The 3,116-nt window shown below is 43.2% G+C and overlaps 1 protein-coding gene across 1 annotated transcript in view; it reads right to left on the reverse strand.

The window, feature by feature from the left end:
• LOC127673740 (sperm motility kinase Y-like) overlaps window positions 1-2,239 on the reverse strand; it is a 2,441-nt gene extending 202 nt beyond the window's left edge. Inside the window, exons 1-2 of the mRNA XM_052169512.1 lie at window positions 2,137-2,239; window positions 1-1,354 (exon numbers count right to left, since the gene is read on the reverse strand). The exon at window positions 1-1,354 is cut by the window's left edge and continues 202 nt beyond it. Of these exons, the coding sequence (XP_052025472.1) occupies window positions 1-1,354; window positions 2,137-2,239 (1,457 nt within the window). The remainder of the gene's footprint in view (window positions 1,355-2,136) is intronic.
• Between the last annotated feature and the right edge of the window lie 877 nt (window positions 2,240-3,116).

A 3,116-nucleotide genomic window follows, 5' to 3' on the forward strand; every position in this document is an offset into this window, starting at 1 on the left:
CTGTTTTCAGTGATTCTGGTTGTTGTGTTAATACAGGGGACACTCATGGCAAATATATGTTGTTGGTCCTCTGTGGGTTTCCACTGGAGTGGCCGCAAGTGAAGAAAACCAGGCCCAGTGGATGTTCTTCCTGCTCTTTGCCTAGCCTTCTGGCCATAGGTAGACTCTTGACCAGTGTAGGATGGTGAGACCAGTGGGCCAAGTATAGGAGCACTTCTGCTTGTCTTCATTCCTAAAGTAAAAGCAGCAGCAGCATCAATGGTCGGGAATGGGGCTGCCACTGGACTCACTGTCTGAGTCACTGTTGAGTAGACATGTCTCTGGAGAGCCTGTCCTTTTAGTAAAGTATAGCAAGCCATGGCTTGGTTATATTTCTGTTTACGTAGTGACTCGAGAATGTCTTGAGCTCGGAAGCCAAGATATTCCATGGCTTGGACAATGGTAGGGTCTGCCCTGGCAGGGATTAGATCCTTACAGGGATTTGGGAACATCTTCCAGTCCCCTTTAAACCAGGGGTGCAGCATCACCTCCATGGGTGTGGGCCTATATGTAGGGTGGATGGTCAGTAATAGACTAAGCAAGTCCTCTAGTTCTTGTGAGACCCCACAGGGGGCAGGATATACTCCTGCCACAACTTGTCTTTGCAGTTCGTGGATGATCACAGAATCAAAAGGCACCTTCCCGACAATCATGAAATAGAGGACCACACCTAAGGTCCACGAGTCGCTTTTGGTGCCATCGTATCTTTTACCGAGGAAGAATTCTGGGGCACCAAAAGAGTAGGAACCACAGTGCTGATTGAGCATTTGACCAGGTTTGACTTTGGTACTAAGGCCAAAGTCGATTATTTTGATTTTTCCATTGTTATCGATCAGGATGTTATCAGGTTTCAGGTCCCTGTGCACGATACCATGTTCATGGCAGTAGCTCACGGCAGCTATTAGTTGTTTAAATATTTTCCGGGCCTCGTCCTCCTCTATGTGGCCAGAATTTTTGATGTATTGGTAGAGTTGTTGTCCTTCAACAAATTCCATTACCAGGTATATGCTTTTTGTGGTCTCAATCACTTGTAGAAGTGAGATGATGTTGGGATGGTTGAGTGTTCTCATTATATTGGCCTCCATCATGGCTGACTGGAACCACTGCTTGCCCTTTTCAAGAACTTTGATGGCCACAGGTGTGCCTGTGAGCCGGTGTTGGGCCAGGAGGACCTTGGCGTTACTCCCTTGCCCGATGGTCCTCAAGACTTTGTATTGGGAGTGGAAGTCTTCCTCCTCAGAGATATGGGGCTCGAAGCTGAATGGTGGTAACTCCTCCTCACTATGTGTAGGTATTGAATCACTACTAATGCTACCTAAAAATAACATAAAAAGAATAGAATCAATGTAATGAAAAAGATGTAGGAAAACAGAAACCAAAATTAGTACACATGCTACCTAAAAATAAACAAAGAAAATGTGCTTGACATAAAGGTAAGTAAAGGCTAGAAAAATAGAATGAATATTATGAAAAATATATGGGGGAAAAGATAAAGTAAAAAAATGTAAGTAAAACCTAACCAAATAACGCACCCCAAACTAGAAACCCAAGAGTACACACATTCCAAATACAGATGATGAAACTAAAAAACATAGTCATAAAACAGGGTGATTGGGAGGGTTACAGTTGATTAATACTGTGATTGGATGTAGATTGAAGAAAAAAATCATTTGAAAAAATGAGAGGCGAAAGCATTAGTAAAAGACAAAACAAATATAAATTCCCAGCACTTCAGTGAATATTCCATTTCATTTTAGGACGTAGTCTTTCCCAATGAAACCACACCTCCCCTGAGCAAAATATTGAAACTTAAAATTAAGCAATGACAAACAATAAGCTAGTAAAATATCAGAGACTATTAAACCTACAACCAAGGCCAAAAAGCCATAGAGTCTGGACTCAACTTCAGTGGCCAAGGCCAGCTGCTTTTTACCAGCACAAGACTCTGAGAACAAGACCGCACACAGTTTTGATGGCCCATTCTTTGTCCTTGAGTGGCCTTCAGTGTAGCCCTGAGTGACCATTGCAGCCTGTGGCCAGGGATTCAGATTAGCATTGGCCAGGTCAGGGTGTTTGCTCCCTGGTCCTGTAGCTCACCTCCACTGTAGTTCCATGTGTCCTGGCTGTTGCAGCTGCTCCAGGAACCACTAGATGTCTTCCCACAGAGGCTCACAGATCCTGTGGGCTCATCCACAGACATCTCAGGCTCTCCCTGCTGGAAAAGCCAAAGTGTCTTGAAAGGCAAATATGTATTAATTATAAGCCAATGACAACATGCCGTGAATAAATCACTAAACAATAATAATGCAAAAATAGGAAACCAAAATATATTGAAAATAGATAGACTGAAGCAGCCTGAAATGCATTAGGAAATAATCATAACAATAAAATATCATGTGAGAAAATAAATCCTAGGGAAAACAAAGTAGCCATCCAAATAAAGCATAAATAAAAATCAGAAGAGCAGCACTAAGGAGACACACAGCCAGTGGCCTTACAAATATGTGGTCTAATCTATCTCTTGAGCTCATTCCAAAGTCAATCAATAAATAAACAGCAAACTCTCTATATATGCCTTTAACCTGAGAGTATGTGGTGGTCATATCAAATCCCTGGGAGCTTCTGGTCAACCGGCCCCAGATTCTTGGCCAGTTTCAGGCCATTGATTAAGTCTGTCTCAAAAATAATGTTGATGGCCTACCTTAGGTACAGCAGCCGGGCTGACTTCTCTCCTGTACACTCTGTTGCACCAAGGTACAAGCAATACAGATGCAAGAGACCAAGGGGTATGTGCACAGGCAGGTGCACAGACACAGATGCAGACGCAGACACAGACACAGACAGATACAGACACAGAACCAAACAGAGACAGACACAGACACAAGCACAGACAGACACAGAACCAAACACAGACACACACACAGACAGACACAGACAGAGAACCAATCACAGACACAGACGGAGATGCCGACCCAGACACAGACACAGACACAAACAAAAAAGCACACACACAGGCAAAAATACACACACAAATACAAAAAAGTGAACTTACACACACACACAAATACAGACAAAGA

This window comes from Apodemus sylvaticus, chromosome 23, assembly GCF_947179515.1.
Source record: "Apodemus sylvaticus chromosome 23, mApoSyl1.1, whole genome shotgun sequence".
NCBI lineage: Eukaryota > Metazoa > Chordata > Mammalia > Rodentia > Muridae > Apodemus > Apodemus sylvaticus.